The 15,874-nt window shown below is 43.5% G+C and overlaps 1 protein-coding gene across 7 annotated transcripts in view; it reads left to right on the forward strand.

Moving 5' to 3' along the window:
• Window positions 1–1,933: 1,933 nt before the first annotated feature.
• ppfia2 (PTPRF interacting protein alpha 2) overlaps window positions 1,934–15,874 on the forward strand; it is a 193,854-nt gene continuing 179,913 nt past the window's right edge. For all 7 annotated transcript variants that reach the window (XM_048267988.1, XM_048267993.1, XM_048267992.1 and 4 more), the window contains exons 1-2: window positions 1,934–2,202; window positions 14,831–15,085. In XM_048267988.1, coding sequence (XP_048123945.1) covers window positions 14,837–15,085 — 249 coding nt within the window. In that variant the 5' untranslated portion in view covers window positions 1,934–2,202; window positions 14,831–14,836. The remainder of the gene's footprint in view (window positions 2,203–14,830; window positions 15,086–15,874) is intronic.

A 15,874-nucleotide genomic window follows, 5' to 3' on the forward strand; every position in this document is an offset into this window, starting at 1 on the left:
ACAATATGGCTGAGAACTGATGTTCTCAGAGATCCTTGTGTGTCTAAGTAAATTTCTGCAAATAAAAAAAAGGTGTTATTACTGTGTTATAAAGTATGTACAAAGATAATGTGTTTTAGATCATTCACATGAATGAATGACTGTTCTCTGTAAATTCAGGAATATAAGTCTGATATGTTTGCTGATATATAATGCTAAGATGTTAGTAGTTTATTTAAAGTAATTGACCTGAATAATCACATTTGCTACTCTAAAAGGTAAACTGAAAAAGGTTCTACAGAAAATGTTCCAGCAGACACTTCAGTCAGTAATATAGAGGGCAATGTGAATTACCTTACAGTTAGTCTAAAGTTACAATCTCTTGAAACAAATTTCTATTTATTTCAACATTTGTTTTTTTATTTCACTGCATTGATTTTCTGCATTCAAATGGTCAACAGGCTGACGCATAAATCCTGCCTTGCAATCTGGCTTGCATTTCCAATCACGAGTATGCCTCGACAAACATACAGGGGAAGAAAATTGATTTTGAGACGTCTGGTGAAATATGACTGTGTCGCGGAGGGAAAACTCTCCAGACCAACCAATCTTTAGCGTCCATTATTTTATTATCATAGATGCAATTGTGTGTAAAGAGTTCATGAAATTGATATTTAATTGCCACACAAAATCTCAATTCACTATTCCCCTACTGACCTGCTATTACAGAATGTGCCAAATTAATTGTGAAAAATGGCACTGTTGTCTGAAGGGTATATTAGCGCCCGTTCACTTTGCGTTCTCAGTGCCGGTGATTTGTCTGGGTTATTCATGACCATTTTCACCCTTACCTCTGGAGAGAAATAAACAACCAGAACAATAAATAGTAACAACATTAATTATTGTGGGGTCTAAAGATCAGATCATAGATCACTAGGAGTGAAGGCTTAGCATCTGTCACACATAATGTATGACGTGAACCGAGGGAAAGGATTTCATCTAATTCATTCAATATTTGTATAGCCATTACAATGAACATTGTCTCAGTGTACTTTAAATAACTCACAGTGTGTAGGATAATAAGGCTACACTATATTGTGTTATTATTACAAAGTAAATGATGAAAAGAAAGGGAAGGGAAGAGAAGCACATGTGTGATGCAACACATTGGGGTTCACACAACCAATAGCATGTAAAACTTGTGTATGATTGTGTATCTGCGTGTGTGCGTGGGTGTTTTACAGATTCACTGTACCAAGTGTCTCATCATACACCTTTTAAAATTATTCCCTTACCTGAGGACATGAATATAATATATTTTTCGCAAATGAGACACAAAAATTACACTCTTCATATTTTAATGTGAGAAAAGGTGGCCCATAGACATTGAAGGCAGGCTACAATCGAACGAGTGGCAGACATATATACCCAATTACGAGAGCGCACTCATAAACTAGACATTATACAATTTATTTTGAGCTTGGCGGCGCCCACTGGTATGAGCGTAAAGGTGTGTGAGCAGAGAGTATAAAGAATAACAGCCCCATAAATGATAGCACCAGTAATGAATCTCGCCTTTTCTTTTTCAAAAGAACTTACCATCTACAAAAGTTTGACAGGCTAGACAACTTAATTAGTTTATTGCAAGCTATTTCTGGGCACAATTGTTGCAAAGTCGATTAGCTCACCGACATCAACCCTCACAGCCCTTGCACTGGAACCTTATCTTTGCATTCAGATATGACGTAAGCTCAAAGGGTAATCTTATTTCTCCGCAATGGTTCTCCACTGAGACGAGAACTGTTCGTTTTAAAGAAATGAATATTTAATAGCAAGAATCAGTGTGTGTTTCTGGTTGAGCAGCGTTTCGCTGGATGCGAATTGTACAACTGTAACTTTAAGATGGAGACCACCTCCCCTCCGCCTGCTCAAACAATGGTCTTTACCGGCTGAGCTTCTCACAGCGGAATTTCAACGTGCCATCTTTTTACCAATGGGTATTTCTAGAGAACAAAATGTCATCAGTGAGCTGGACCATTTTTAACTTTTTGAAAATGCCAGCGGTGGATTTTACTGTGGTGCTGGTCGGAGCTTCCGCGTCGTGAGGCTTTACACGTTGGATTTTGGTGGCAAATGATCCCAGCTGTGCGCTTCCGTTAGCTCCAGGAGACTGCAGCTGTCATTGATCTATTGAAGGAGTAAACCACAGCAGAAGAGTAAACTGTAAGTATGGACACAGCGTGACACGAAAGGACTAGCGCAAAGCGTTACATCTGTCAGCGTTTCAAGCGCCTGGTCTCTCGACAAACCGTTATTGCATGCCAGCTTCAAGGTGATTTGTAAATGCCGCCCCTTCCATTGGCAAGGAAACTTCTTACAGATGTGTGCGAGATGCGAAAATTATTACACTGGAGTGAATGAATGTACGTTCTCACTATACGCTATACTCCTGACTTCCTATAATGAGGAAACATGCAGAACAGCAAAATTAGAATGACAGTCAGAAAACGGAGATTGACTGTGTGTGTGTGTGAGAGAGGGAGAGAGAGAGAGAGAGAGAGACTGGGCTAGGGAGGATGAAGCTTCTATGATGTAATGCACTTGAGACAATAGCCAAGGATTCTCCTGAATTAGCCTTGCTGAACGGGGAAAGATGCCATTTGCAAGATGACGCGATCAGTAGGAAATTATATAGGTAATTAGCCAAAGGCAACAGAAATGCTGTCGCACACAGAAGCTTCCCCCTGCCCCTCCTACGGCCACACAGTAGCCTAATGCATCTACCAATGGACACAGTTAACATGTGGATTTAGTGAACGTGAAACATATGGACTTACTATACCGTGAGCCTCACACAGACGGATATGTGATATGTGAACACGTACATGTATGCAGAGCCTCACTCACATGTGGCTAAAACAGATGTTATTTTATTTGGCCATTTGACCCAAATTCATTCACCAAGCCGGTGCACATTTACAATAGTACAACAGTCCACTTCAGTTCTGCAAAGAGGGAGGTTGCAGTAGGAAGAAAACAAATGGGGAAAGGGCTTCGATCCTGAACGATATCCTATCACCATCACTTCAAAATCGTGTGTAAGGTGTGCTGCTTCCACGTAGCTGATAATGATTAATTTATTGCAGATGGTCTACAAATGAGGGCTTTGTGTAGACGACGTACGTGGCCCCGTTTGAGGAGAGGGGGCTGACTGACTGACTCAGATGAATACCTGTAGCAGACAGGAGAGCGTTTTGCCTCCCATCTCATGATGATTTAACTGCCTCTCCACTGCCGCCCAGATATACTCTACTGTCAACCGGCAAATGCAAAGGGCTTTTGCTGGGAGGCTCTCTCTGCCTGCCTTTGAAATAGTGTCAATTTGACCCCGCTTGGTTTGGAGGCTGCTAAACCTTAATGTCTTTTTTTTTTGGCCATCTTTATCTCCATCGATTGATGGTTTACATGACCTTGCTGTTGGTGTGCTGGTGGGTTGGAGGGGATTGTGGGTGGAGAAGGCAATGTAAAGGTAACACTAAAGAGCAGATTGAAAGTGTGTGTGTGTGTGTGTGGAGCGAATGTATTTGGGTGTCTCTGCCTTTGTGTGCCTGTATGTGTGCATGGGTGTTTGTGTGTGTGTGTGTGTGTGTGTGTGAACATGCATATGTCTGCAAGGCTTTGTGTGTGTGTGCATGTGTGTGCGTGCGTGTGTGTTTCTGTCTGTGAGCATAGCCTCTGTGCCTGTGCCCAGCCTCCTAATGACACCAAGGGAAATGAAACTGTAGACTGGACCCATTCACCTTACTCCCCCTCCCCCTCCCATCCTCTCCTCTCCTCTCCTCTGCTCTGTGCTCATACTGACTCTCATCCTATCCACTGTCTCTTCCTCACACACACACACACACACACACACCCACACTCACACACGCGCGCACACACCCACATACACACACACACATACACACACACACATACAGACACATATAGACAAAACACATACATATGTACACACACACACACACATATGTACACACACACACACACACACACACACATCCAGACAGACACATATAGACAAACACATAGACAACACACACACACACACACACACACACACACACACAGACAGACACATATAGACAAACACAGACAAAACACGCACGCACGCACACACACACACACACACACACACACACACACACACACACACACACACACACACACACACACACACACAGCATCTCATTCACCAGCAGCAGCAGTAGTGGCAGTAGAGGCGATATAAGCTCCTTGTCCTTGTCCTATTCTCTATTTATTCGTCCCATTAAAAATGCAAAAGAGGGGCCTCTTTGATATACTGTTTGTGACAGGCTCCATGAGCATTATGGCTTGTGATTGCGTGTAGGGGAATGCAGGGCCTCGCACTTAGGACTGATACAGTTGTGGTCCAGGGCCAGAGGAAACACTCCATCTAATTTCAGCTCTTGGCAGCCTGGCCTGCAGTGTTGAAAATAAGCACAACAACATAATCGTTCGTGTCAGGACATGTTTAGAGGGCTTTAAATGTGATATAGTTTCTAATTTGTATCCTGCGTGGAGTTAAGAGTGATAATCGTGCTTTGTGGGTTTGCATTAGCCTGATAGCTTGGATTGTAGCAGTTAGTTGCCTTTGGTTTTCCAGCAGTGTTACATGTTAATTGTGAATGAAGCCATTATGTGATGGTTATAATGTGCTAAAGAAAACCTTAAAGATGCAGTCTCTGATTCGGTTTCTGTTTTGTGGAAGGTTGGTGTTATTTAAGCTAACAGCCAATCAAATTTCATGCCTCCCCCCCTGTGCTTTTGAACATCATGGTGATTGGCTGAGATTGTTTACGGCTCACCTGAGCCACTGTGTTTATTTTCCATTTACAGAGCCAGAGTTAGGGCTGTCACTTTTGTGAAAAAATCCTGTTCGATTCTTGAGACATAATTGTTCATTGAATCGATTGTAAAATCGATTTTTCATGTCTAAAGACGTTTCAATTTTCAACGCCAAATATAGGACAATCCACGAACAACTAACAGGCATTAGGACGAACGTAAAGGGGGCGCTTGAAGACGCACAACGGCGTGAAGTTTCGTGCACAATGACAAACAGGAGTGCAACATTCTCGAAAAACAATAAGCAGAGTGGACTGCCATAACATCAGTGAAAAACATTACTGCAGGCTTCAACGTGGCTGCGTTTACAATTAGAAATGTCAAACAATATACGTAGAACTCACGACTGCACAGTTTGCATACCACTTTGTCCTTCTCCATAGTTTGATATACCCAAACCCCGAAGTGCTTCCATATCGAACTCCTCAAGTTGTTAGGGCCTATCACTCGTATCTCTCATGTCGCACAGGTTGATCGCGTTGTCCTCAATTGTTTGGCAAAACACCAGCAGCACAGCAGCCGATTGAAAAAGCTGTTTCCGGTGTGTAAAATTGGTGGGAATTTTCTTTTTAGCTTTCGCAATGCTTACTGCACTTCGGAATTCTTCGTTATTTTTCTGCTTGTTCCTGAGTTTTGTTACATCTATCTTTTTCATTTGTTTAATTCGTTTAAAATTAATAGTGTACATATTTGGTTAAAATCGATTCCCTATTTTAGTTTTCGAAACTTGTGTTGGTTGGTCCAATCGATTGTGCAATCGATTTTCGAATGTAAAGTGACAGCCCTAGCCAGAGTGTGCATGAACACCAGAGTTTTTTTTTTAGCACAAATACTGAAAGGACAGCAAGAGGTTCCAATTCACTGAACTTGGAAAAGAAGTGTATGAGATTAGAACCATGGATCGTGCCATTAATGGACAGTTAAATAATGCTTTTGATATCCACTCCTGGAAGATGTTGTGTTATATTCTCTGGACTGTGGGTATGTCCTGTACTGTTGACCTAGAAACAGGACATGTCAAGTTCTATTGCTGTAAGACGCTTTGGATAAACGCGTCTGCCAAATGAATACATGTAAATGTATATGTAAGTAGTATGGCTATTTGAATATACAGTCGATGTCGTATATATGTACGTATAGCAGCAGTGATTTGCTTCCTTTTACTGTTTTGCACTTTTAAACGGCTATAAAGACCATAACTATAACAACATGAGCATCCACACTCACCAACGGTAAAGAAAGTCTCTTCAAATGTGATGGCTAAAATTTGATGGATTCTGATTTGCTGTCAGCTCTTTATCGTTCTTAAAATCGCTCTGAAAGTGATCCGCTATATGATATCTTTCTTCATGGATCGTTATAGTAGGAAGTGTGGACGTTATCCTTCATATCGAATAGAGCAATGCTTAAAACGTTTTTTAACGTTATCATTATAGTATCGTTGTTCCTGGTGTGAATGGCCCTCTACACCTTGTGATACATCTTGCATGTATCTTGTTTCCTGCATTGACATAAAAATAACCTTCTTAAATTGCCTGATCCTAACACACCTCATTAGAAATACTTTAGAATCATTCCAACCTTGGTTGAAAAAGTATAAATGGATACATGCATAAATGTATACATATGTACACATAAATGTAAAGCTGTTAGTGGGTAGTTGTAGAGCCTCTGTGGGAAGATGGATGTGGTGGACGTGGTGATGACTCTGAGAGGTGCACAGGGGCTGCACCTGAACATGCAGTTTTTTTTGTGTGTCTGAGCCGGTCGGCCCCTTATCAACACACAGCATTGTTCCCGTTAACGACATTAATAAGCGACATTAGGAGAATTGGACCTAAGTTGCTGATTTGCAGTTGTCAATTCCCAGCTGGCAGTGAGTGTGGTTGCTTTCTCAACGTCTTCTCTGATTCATGGGACTGGCTGAACAAATTGAAATAGGGCTCAACAGGGTGCAATTCAAGAAGGTTTCATGGTTCCCTAAGATACGTTGTCATGTTGGCAGTGGTAGTGATAGAATCCTTCTTGAAACCTTAATTCACTTTTGGGATAAAATGCTAGAGTGTGTGTAAACACACACCAAGAGCCAAAATACACAGTCTGCTAGTTTGTTTGTCTGTTTAAAACATGTTTGGGCAATATCAGCCTCAGTCATGTGTTTGCCAATCTTTTTGATGTCTTTAAAGTGTTACATATTTCTTTTTAATTATAGATGCAAATAAAGTGAAATAAACAATATGTTTGTTTTTGAGTGTCTGTGTTTGTATGGGTGTGTGTCTGCATCCCTATGCATGTATTTATGACCATTTATAGACTGTTGTATTGAGCCTGTGCTGGTGCTTTGTTCACACACAAAGTATAGAAAATATGGTGTGTGTGTGTGTGTGTGTGTGTGTGTGTGTCTCCAGGCATTTCTCTTTGTATAAACTGTTGAATGTGTGTGTCTGACCATTACCTCTTGTGTAAGTAAGTGTGTGTGTGTGTGTGTGTGTGTGTGTGTGTGTGTGTGTTTGATATTTTAAATAAAAAGAGTGGCCTGTTGTTGGGGAGTGACTGTAGGCTGATTGGGGAGAGACTGTGCGGTGGTGAATTATTCATTGATTGGCATATGGCGTCGGGGGGGGGGGTGGTGTAGTGGGGAGTCGGTGTGAACAGCCCCAGTGTTCCCCCTTTCATCTGCTTCCACTTCCCCTTCACGTTGCCATTTATTTTTCATTTCCACTCTGCTGGTGCTCGGTGAATGAAATCAGGGGGAATTCGGGTGCCCAGACCGTCATACCTGGCAAGCTTGCATCTTGTGCTGTTTCTCATTGCTAATGTATTCTCTTGGCCAGATGGATCTTTCTGGATAATTTATGGCTCTCGCCTTTGCTTTTGTGAATCCATGTTTTTCGCATTTATCTTGTCACTGGGCGTCTCTCTCTCTCGCTCTTGTCTGGCACCTGGGTGTGAAAGGTCAAGGGGAGGCTACATAGGGAGGGCTACCTGATAGTGCTTTATTGATCATACACCCAATATCCCAATAACGGTCATTTACACATATGCATACGCATACGCACACGCACATGCACACGCACACGCACACGCACACTCACACTCACACTCATGCACACACACACATGTGTACACACACACACACACACTCACACATGCACAAATAGACACACTCATACACACACACATGTACATACTGTACACACACACACACACACACACGCCAGTGTTTCCCACAGAATTGGATTCAATTTGTGGCGGTCGGTAGCTGACTTGGACGGGGGTTAGTGTATAGAATTGAGTGCCTGTGACTTTAAGACGTTCGTGAGGGAACCCTTGCAATTGTAACACAGTTCAAAGGCTGCTGATGTGTGGATGCAATTCATAACATTTTCTACATAGTTAAAATAAAGGTTCGTACTTCTTGGCACAAGCACTTTTGAATCTTGGAAAACACTTTTCCATTTACATCGGGATTTTGCAAACATTCAGTGTCAGAGTCAATAAAATGAGCCCTGCATGAGTAACGAAATTGACAAGCAGCTGTAAGTAAGCATGCTAAACTCGACATCCAAACAGCATTCTAACGTCAGCTTTGAGATACTGCTTGATTGCATAACTTAACTTAATTTAGTCTCCTCAATGTAGCCTACTATGTTGTGATAAGACCTTAGCAGAGTTAATTTAATGCAGCAGTTTTGAACAAATTTGCGCAGCATGGTCACGATGCTAAGAGGATTAAATAGCAATTTAGCCCGACATCTATGCATGCAATTCTTCTATGTGGCAACAACAATCCTTCAACAATCGTGAATCTTTTGTTAAATGCACATGCAGAGGAGGGGCACCGGGCTGTTACGAGAGAGAGCGGGGCGGGGCAAGGAAAGGCTGCGTGAGTAAAAAGCGCAGCTCAATGAACCGTGCTCAATGAAAGGATTTTATCTTATCTTTAATTTAAATAGTACAACATAGAACATTAATGTGTGGCGGCCGGTTGGGATTTTCGTGGTGCCCCGCCACAGATTAGTCAATGTATGGGAAACTCTGCACACACACACACACACACACACACACACACACACACGTGCACGCACACACACATGGCAGAGACCAAACCAGTGACATACCGTTGGAGCAACAAATTAACTTCTGTTCTGTTCTGCTGCTAAAGACTGCTCCGCTACAGTAAAGGCTCCACACACCAAATCACGTCCGACATTTTACAAATGTACTACACTGTTTTCGGTAGGCGCCTGCAGTGTCCCTCTTTAACCACCCACAGTAGCTTTTGGGTCAAGGAAGCTTTGTTCATCCACGTGTCTTTAGAGGAGGAAACTAGGTAAAAATGCACCCCAGATCTTCATATTACTGCCTTAGAGTGCATGTACTGTACAGTTGGGAGGAGCTTACATAACCAAACAGCACTGTCTGCTACCGAAGGGCACTTCTTTTTCTTCTGTCGAGAATGTGATGAACATTTCTGGAACAAAGAGAAAAGAATTTAATCGCTCATTGTCGAAATATTCCATTTAAGAGCTGACGTGAGGATTCCAGAGAAGTAATTTCTTTCATGGCCTTTGGAAGAGTTGCACAAGGCTGTTCATGGGCAGGGAACAATGGGGTGGCTTCTGTGCCTACTCTATCTAAGCAGCTTGTTTGAAAACCGAAAAAATAAATTGCTGAAACCGAAGTGGATCTATGCACACACGTCACGTTTGGGAGCAAATCATGTGGTGATGTGTACAAGTGGGAGCTGAGAGAGTGAGATCAGAGAGGGCTGAAGTAATCAAGGACCTTTGGTGAGATATGTTTGAGTGGCTTCTAGGTTAGATGCAATGAGACATATAGGGCCCGTCCCAATACCTCCCCTACCCCTAGATTTTTGCCCTAACCCTCGTTTTTGCGCGTGCACGTGTATGGCTAGGGTGTCCCATTACTTTAGGGAGCAAGGGGAAGTGCTATTTTCCCCTTAAAATCAACCCTCAAAATATAGCCAGGACCGATGCAGGCTTAAAACGAAGTGGGAGATGAAATTACCCAGGATACCGTGCGAGCTCAGCGAGCCGGCCACATTTTTATATATTTTTAGCAAATAAGCATATTAAAATTTCGAAATGTGTTGGAATATGTTAGTTTGATGCACATCTGATGGACTGTTGAGTTTTGAACACTAATGTTAGAAAATATCTCACGAAGCTATCTGACGATGTTCAAGATATCTGCTGAGTGCTTTGAGAGAGTCTGCCCATCAAATAACGTTATAGGCTATATCTGATCTGGGTAGATTCGTCAATATTTAAGGTGTGTGTTCTGGCATTCATATGAACACAAATATCTTTGTTGATTAACCAGACGTAGATAAACCAGCACAGCCCACACAACAATGACCGCTGGGCATGTTCCTGAATGAAAATAGTAGCAGGCTACTACCGGTAGACACGTCAGCCAAGCGCTTGTGACGTAGGTGAGCACGCTCGCTATGCTAATTTGCATATAGTGGTGTCCCAATTCATAGGGAAAGATCTTACCCTCCACTTCCCTTGTCGAGGGGGCTTTAATGTTGAGGGCAATCAAAACCAAGTGGAAGTTTTAAGGGGGGAGAAATGGGACGGGCCCATACTGTACGATTGAATTGCACTCCACTGTGCTATGGTAAGCAATTTGAGTTCATACATAGTTCAACTGTTTACCTACTTGGATGTTGAGTTTTAATAATAATAATATAATAATAAGCTTTATTTGTATAGCACCTTTTATACACAAAATGGAGCTCAAAGTGCTTTACATTTGAAGCATATAACACAATAATAGTCAGTCAGTCAAAATCAATTACTTTTCTTCATTGCTAGGGGCCGTTTATGATCCACTCAGCAACATATCAAAAATATAGAAAATTACATGTCATAAGACTGGCAGCCTTAACCTTCACAAGCACGCCATATGGCAACTGTGGCAAGGAAAAACTCCCATATTCCAGGAAGAAACCTTGAGCAGAACCTGACTTAATAGGGGGAGCCCATCTGCTAATGGGAGTTGTAGCTCTATACTCAGTACACTGGCAAAGACTTGTGACGCACTAGATATCACTCTGTAGGCCAGTCAGTTGGGCACCTGTTGTTTTATAATGCAATGCTTACTGAAATTATAAACAAAGGGAAACATGCAAAACATTAGTCTGAACTACAGCAGTCACAGTTTCCCTAAAACCCTCCTACCCCACCCCACCTCACCCCAACCCAGCCCATCTCACAGCTGGGCACCTGTTTTTATACAAAATCGGTGTTATGCAAACTTGACTGTACGAGAATTGATGTGACATATGTCGTCTGTTTTTTTATTTTTGGATGGAGTCGCCTGAGTCGAGTTGAGTTGAGGCAGACATCTGTTCAGAAGCCAGAGCGGAGTGTGAGGCAGAGGAGGAGAGGAGGAAGAGCGGAGAGCGTGGAGGATTTGGCGGAGGGCCGGAGTGGAGGCTCGAAGTGCTGGCCTTCAGAGAGCCTGAATGGGCGCTGAGTGGCGAGCTGTGTGGAGCTGAATGGGGAGCGGCTGGGGTCTGGCCTCGTGCCTGGTGCCTGGTGCACCGCCGGGAGTCTGGGGCCGGGGACGCCTGCCAGAGGTGGTGCTGAGAGACAGACCTGCCTTTATCCATGCTGCTGGGTGGAGGAGGTGGTGGTGTGTGTGTGTGTGTGTGTGTGTGTGTGTGGGGGGGTAAGATGATGCTGCACTTTTTCTCAGCTTGAGAGCCTCTTAGGAAGAAAGATCAGGAGTATTTGGGTTTGCATCAGCGAGAGGAAGGACAGGGGTCAATATCACTGCTGGAGAGGTGGAAAAATGAGAAAGAGCTTTGTGAGGGGAAGTTAATAGAGCATGCCAGGAGCAGGGTTGGGCGATACAAACACAAATTAGGCTGCTATATATTACATTACATTACATTACATTACATTACATTTGGCTGACGCATTTTTAGCCAAAGCGATTAACAACATGGTAAACAGTTCAGTTTAAAGTTCAGTTCAAGACGGCTGGTGAGTGCTAGGATCAGCAAGACTTGTTGTAAGTGGTGCTATGAGAGGAGATGTTCTCTAAAGAGCTGGGTCTTCAGGAGTTTTTTGAAAATGGAGAGGGATGTCTCTGCCCTTGTAGGAACTGGCAGTGTGTTCCCCCAAGAGGAACAACAGATGAGAAAAGTTTGAAGTTTGGCCTGAGCATACCGGTGGTAGAGCTAGACGTCGTTCATCTGAGGAGTGCAGCGGTCTAGAGGTAGCGAATGTCTGTATGAGGGCATTCAAGTAGGCGGGAGCAGAACCAGAGATTACTTTGTATGCAAGCGTTAGAGTTCAATTTAATGCGGGCCGCCATAGGTAGCCAGTGTAGCTGGATGAGCAGCGGGGTAACATGTGCCCTTTTGGGTTGGTAATATGATAATATATCATATTATACTAATAGCCATATTATAGACGATACAACGATATGTCCCAGTTCCTAATATGTTCCTAATATGTCACAACACCGTATCATGGACGATGCGATATGGTACATCGGTATCGTCAGATGAAGAAGTCAAGTGCGGGAGGAGTGTGGACATGAGATGACGGATGGGGCGGGGGTCGGAGAGGCCAGTGGGATGACCTGTAACACCATGTCCTAGCTGCATGTGACGCGAGTGAACGTCATCAACAAAATCAGTTTGATAACTACGTTTTCAGTTAGAATCATCGACAAAATCAGTTTGATTACTACGTGATTAATCAGTGATTACTACGTTTTCAATTAGGAACTGCTGTCCTAACTGGATGTGAGCGAAGCAGTTCCTACTTTCTTGCTGTCGCTCGAGTTGTTTTGCTACATTGAACGGGCGAGAAACATGATAGAATAGAATGGCATATATTTAACAGACTCAGTGTGGACAGAGGGCATTCAATGCTACAGGACAGTTGGACACTTGCCTGCAGTTAGGTCAAGCTGTAATGGGAGGGGCGTTTATATGATGCTGTAAAGTGCATTATGGAAGCGTGATCCCTACAGTGACTGATATAAAGATTAATGATCAGTAAATGTCAAATGTCAAATGTCAATGATGATAATGATTATTATTTTGAATATCATGTTCGTAATTTTAAAGATGTTCAGAATGCATAATCATAAAGATGTTGTCTCATGAGTGTGATTGTATTTATATATCATAATATAATTACTGTATTAATTAATGAATATCAATATTATGTATTATATTGTGATAATATTATATAAGGAATAGTATGTAAACAAGCAAGCATGTCAATCAGCTGGGGAAAAGCTGTGTGAGTGAGAGTGTGTGTGTTTGTATGTGTCATAGTGTTATGGTGTGCAGTGGTGCCTGGGTAAAGCCTCCATGCTGTGTGGTGTGTTGGAGCACAGCGGGTTTTTAAATATGCACCGGCCTGCGTGTCCCTGGCCCCGCGCCTTGCTGTAATGGATCTCTTCCCCTAGAGACAAAGAGCTGGGGTTGGGGTAAGCAATGACAGGTCCATTATCCCCTCCCCACACACACACACATGTACACATATACACGCGCTGTCACACACACACACACACACAGACGCACACACACACACACACACACACACACACACACACACACACACAGACACACACACACACACACACACACATATGTTTACATAGACACACACACATACATCATCACAGATCTGCTGAGTTATGCAACCAGCCTATACAGAGGGTGCAGGCTGGCCCAGAAACCAGCACAAGCATGAAATGTAGGGCAGGAATGTGCAGCCTCCCAAGATGTGTGTTTGTGTGTGTGTGTGGGTGGGTGTGTGTGTATGCTCCAGCTGCAGAAGTCAGTGCCCACAGGAGCATTGCTGTCATTGAGTCTAGCCTTGTCTCTCTCTCTCTCTCACATACAAGCACATGCACACAGAGATATGCAGTACACATGCACACACACACACACACACACACACACACACACACACACAACCACACACACACACTTGCACCCAGGCATACACATATACAGTACATGCATGCACACATTCATATCATTATACTCATACACACATGTATTGGCACATACTTCAACACGTGATATGCCCTCCCACATACATGCCCCAACACACTAACATTAAATTAAAACCCCCCACACAACCGCATTTCTTCCACTCATCAGACACACATCACATCAGATGACACACACACACAGCAGAGGATGTCCAGCCTGTGGACAGAACAGTGACAGGATTGACTGTAAGCAGAACAGACAGGAGTAAATGTGGCCGTAAATAGAGTGTGTGTGACTGTTTTAGGAGCCACGGTACACACACACACACACACACACACACACACACACACACACACACACACACACAGTATACGCACAATGGCTGGGCTTTGGAAGGACTTACTGAAGTGCTTTGGCAGGAGTAAATTCTTAATAAAATGACTCCATGAACCATTCAGGAAATCACTAAGAAAATGCTTATGTCTCTTCTCTAATATCGAAACGTCGTCCAGCCTTATGTATACACTGTTAATCATGTCAGTTTATTCCCTGGTTCCTCATTCAATTGCTCAATGTGTATAAATGTGAACATTTGTCATTTACCTACTTTCTCTTTCTATCTTTCTCTTGATCCTTATGTCTTTCTGATGATGATATATTGATGATGTTGTTGTCGCTGGAACACCTAATGCCTCTGTCGTCATGGTACTCATTTCAATTTCTCTTTTGCCGCCCTACCCCTGCCCCCCACCTGCCCCCCAACACTCCCTCACCCCTGTCTGCCCACTCCAACCTGTTACCCCCAAACCCTCTTCCTTCCTCCACCTATCCTCTCCCATACCCCCACCTGCCCCCCAACACTCCCTCACCCCACCCCAACCCCAAACTGTTACCCCAATCCATTTCCACCCCACCCCTTTGCTCCCCCAGGTAAGGATGATGTGTGAGGTGATGCCCACCATCAGCGAGGACACGGCCTTGAGCCAGCGCGGCTCACAGAGCAGCGCGTCCGACCCGGACTCGCACTTCGAGCAGTTGATGGTCAACATGCTGGACGAGCGTGACCGGCTGCTGGACACGCTCCGTGAGACGCAGGAGAGCCTGGGCCTGTCCCAGCAACACCTGCAGGACGTCATCTACGACCGCGACGCTCTTCAGCGCCAGCTCAGCTCCGCACTGCCACAGGTACGAAAACTACAAATCCCATCATGCCCACACTTCTACATGCCCAGACGCCAACAGCCCCAACACAGCAGTGGTGCGTTCAAATTCACAAACATGGGCAAATGTTAGCGAACATTTGTGATCACTCAGCAAGCAGTCTGAGGAGGTGTTTATGAACACGTGGGGAGGTTATTATTGAAATAATTCAAATTTAACAGTTCAATGAAAACCTGTTCCCTGTGAATGTTTGCCTCTGTTCAGCATTCTGAATGTCCCTATCTTTCCTGTGTAACAACAACAGCAGCAACAACAACAACAACACATTATATTTATGTAGCGCTTTATCTAGGCGCCCAGAGCACCTTACAGTGAAGGAAACCACCGCCAATATGTAGCACCCACCTGGGTGATGCACAGCAGCCATTTTGTGCCAGAACGCTGACGTGGAGATGATGGGACCTGGGGGATGATTATGGCCAAATGAAATGTGCCAGGTTGGGAATTCCGCTAGGACACAGGGGAACCCTCTACTCTCTGCAATGAATGCCATGGGATCTTTTATGACCTTAGTGATCTCTTCCTTTTCACGACACTCACTGGTGCAGTGCACGCTGCACTGGTTGTGTACAATCCTACGTATTTGACTCCCTTTTTTACAATGGATTTAATGCCTTCCATAAAGAGGTGTATTGGTATTGTAGTCCTGCATTGATGTCCGTAAGGATGTGTCAGGATCATCTCACCATCTCAGTGAGGTCTAAGATTTTATGTATTTATTTATTTATGCAGTTTACTGATTCTTACAAATAC

This window comes from Alosa alosa, chromosome 17, assembly GCF_017589495.1.
Source record: "Alosa alosa isolate M-15738 ecotype Scorff River chromosome 17, AALO_Geno_1.1, whole genome shotgun sequence".
Taxonomy (NCBI): Eukaryota; Metazoa; Chordata; class Actinopteri; order Clupeiformes; family Clupeidae; genus Alosa; species Alosa alosa.